The 2,838-nt window shown below is 46.0% G+C and overlaps 1 protein-coding gene across 1 annotated transcript; it reads left to right on the top strand.

Annotated features, from left to right (window-relative positions):
- Window positions 1-768: 768 nt before the first annotated feature.
- On the top strand, window positions 769-2,184 carry LOC122374988 (cuticle protein 7-like). Its single transcript, XM_043354114.1, has 3 exons — window positions 769-881; window positions 1,208-1,293; window positions 1,541-2,184. The coding sequence occupies exons 1-3, from the start codon at window positions 876-878 to the stop codon at window positions 1,890-1,892; spliced, it is 444 nt and encodes a 147-aa protein (XP_043210049.1). The 5' UTR covers window positions 769-875; the 3' UTR covers window positions 1,893-2,184.
- The last annotated feature ends 654 nt before the right edge of the window (window positions 2,185-2,838 follow it).

Here is a 2,838-nt window from a genome sequence, read left to right as displayed (position 1 = left end):
ATACACCCAAGCAAAGCTATGCGTATTTATTTGGTGAACAACATATCATTCTTAGTAATAATTGAAATGCGATGCACTAAAATGTGGAGAAAACTGCTTGATGTAACAGTCAACATATAAAAAGATTAAGGGATATTTTCGATAGGTATACTGCATGGTCACTGGTCAGTGGTCACAATTGCTAAAACATAAATGCTCGTTTTGCGGATAAAGTAACAGTTTATAAAGTCTTTAAAATGAGATGACATCTTTATTCAAAACCTGACCCAACACGGGTGACATCAACACGTTTGCTACTCATGTTCCCTAAGGGAAGATAATAACGTAGGGGTCGAAACAAAAGTGGGGGCAGCGGTGCAGCTCAGAATAGTCCCTGAAGTGCACACCAGTGCGCAGCGCCGGTTTCCTTGTGACCATGACACAGCATACACGCGCACATTATCAGATATTTCAAGGATAGCTCTAATTCTTGCGGGAATTCTACGCAATAATAATGTGATCTCATGAGCCATTTATGAATGTTAATCTCTCAACTCCATACTGAAGGGCTTGTCATAACCGACGAACTGAAACACTTCACCAGTGACCACTGGAAGCGGACACGATCAGTAAACAGTGGAACTGGACACCCTCACTACCGGTCACCCGCCTCCCCCCGCGTCTCCGATCGTCACCTACTCTCCGGTCGGCGCCCCGACGCCCGGCCAGCCGCCGTTCAAGCGGCGCACATGTTGCGCTACCGTTCGACGTTTATTGGCCGTCACCTGCCGCCAAATGGCCCGCGGCGGCCTTGACATTGGTTCAAGGAGTGGTATATAGGCGGCACGCAACCGGCGACTTGCACAGTTCAGCCGAGAACGCCCAGTCACCCAGTCATGAAGGTAGGTGGTCGGTCACCGGGGCGAGTCCGGTCCCACGGCACAGGTCGGGGACTCTACTAGCGTGCAGTTAAAGACAAGGTCCAGTACGCAAGCACTATGTTTAATTAACATTTTTTAATCTAATGTTTGATCATGAATTAATCGGTATTTTTCCTTACAAATATTAATCGTCAATCTAAAAGCGTAATGTGTGTTTTTTTTTTGTCGCCACAGTGGCCAGCACCAAAATTGTGATAACTGCGCAGTGCGCATGGTTGCTCCAATTCTCCATAGGTCCACAAATGTCACGCGTTAGTGTTCTAATGAGCCATTTATGTGACCTCCAGTTCTTCCTGATCGCCGCCCTGGCCGCCGTGGCCGCCGCCCAGCACGGCAACAGCTACGGACACGACGAGTACGACGCCAAAACGCCGTGAGTAGCGTGACTCGGTCATAAATGAGCTGCCAATGCTGGTATTATTGGCGACCCATGAGAACATAGTGGCAACCTCCTTGATATCATTACAAACCGCCAATGGCCTGCAAACGCCAATAATTGTTGCTGAGATGCCTAGACTCATTCATTCATTCATTCATTCATTCATTCATTCATTCATTCATTCATTCATTCATTCATTCATTCATTCATTCATTCATTCATTCATATTGTATTGTTTCAGGTACGCGTACGACTACGCCGTGCACGACCCGCACTACGGCGCCCAGTTCAACAAGAAGGAGACCAGCGACGGTGGCAACGTCGAGGGCTCCTACAGCGTCGTGCTGCCCGACGGCCGTACCCAGCACGTCAAGTACTACGCCGACCACTACGGCGGCTTCAACGCCGACGTGTCCTACGAGGGCTACGCCCAGTACCCGGAGCACCACGCGCCCGCCTACAAGGCAGCTCCTGCCTACAAGCCCGCTCCTGCCTACCACGAGCCGGCCTACAAACCCACCTACAAGCCGGTCCACAAGCCCGCCTACACGCCTACCTACAAGGCCGCTCCCCTCTACAAGCCGGTCTACTAAGTCGCTCAATTGAAACGGCTCATTCAGAGAAACGCATAGTTTCACGGTCATATGTAGAATGTTTAACAGTCTTTCAAGCTGCGTTATGTCGCCGATATTTTCAATTTTGTACATAAAGTCTATATAATGTTTGTAAGTGCATGAGAAATGTACCTGATATGTCCGATACACCTGATGTGTGAACTTTCAAATATGTCGCAGTCATTCCTAGCTTGCCATGTGTCTTCCGTTTGTCTGTTACCTATAATTTGTGTTCAACGTTTGACGCAATACATGTATACTAATATCTACATGAGCATTGTTTGAACGAGTATGATAGGTGGAAAGGTGCATTTAGATAATATGAGCAACACATTTTCTTTATGTTGACATTAAACAGGGCGGTCTGCCAACAAAGCTACTGGGACATATTTTCATTCGCGATGCATCCATTATTTCCACGAGTTATGGCTCAAAATTCCACGAGTTAAGGTTCAAAATTCCACGAGTTGAGGCAAGAGTTGAGGCAAGATTACTAGAACATAAGGTTGGACAAATTGTGACGTCACTGGTGCTTGGAATATTTTTTCTAGTATCCCACTAGACAGGCCTAGTTGAAACTAAATTTGAAGGGAAGGCAATCCATTGCCAAGTATCTGATTTTGTGAAAATAATTGTTGGAAATGTAAAGTAAGGCACAACGTTTGTTTGTTGAGTTGGGGTTCAAAAATTTAAAGAGAGTAAAGGCTAGTTATTATAAGCACACACATGATGACACATGTTTCGATCATACTGTTAATTTGCACTAAAAGGCAGACATGTGCTTGGATCCGAGTGATGATTCTATGATCGCAATGGATCTTGAAACAAACGACAAGCTAGGATCTATAATCTCACTGGATCCCACGCTGAAAATATATCCCATGTATATGTGAGCTCATGGAATCTGACAACAAACCATGACCAA

Source organism: Amphibalanus amphitrite, unplaced genomic scaffold (genome assembly GCF_019059575.1).
Source record: "Amphibalanus amphitrite isolate SeventyFive unplaced genomic scaffold, NRLGWU_Aamphi_draft 001752F_arrow, whole genome shotgun sequence".
In the NCBI taxonomy this organism is placed as follows: Eukaryota; Metazoa; Arthropoda; class Thecostraca; order Balanomorpha; family Balanidae; genus Amphibalanus; species Amphibalanus amphitrite.
Note: the sequence above shows the minus strand (reverse complement) of the source record. Positions and strands in the feature narration are given on the sequence as shown.

Excerpts from the sequence above, each read along its gene's own strand:
- LOC122374988 (XM_043354114.1), top strand. Across the intron at positions 1,294-1,540 it reads GAGTACGACGCCAAAACGCC|GTACGCGTACGACTACGCCG; the intron begins GTGAGTAGCGTG and ends GTATTGTTTCAG.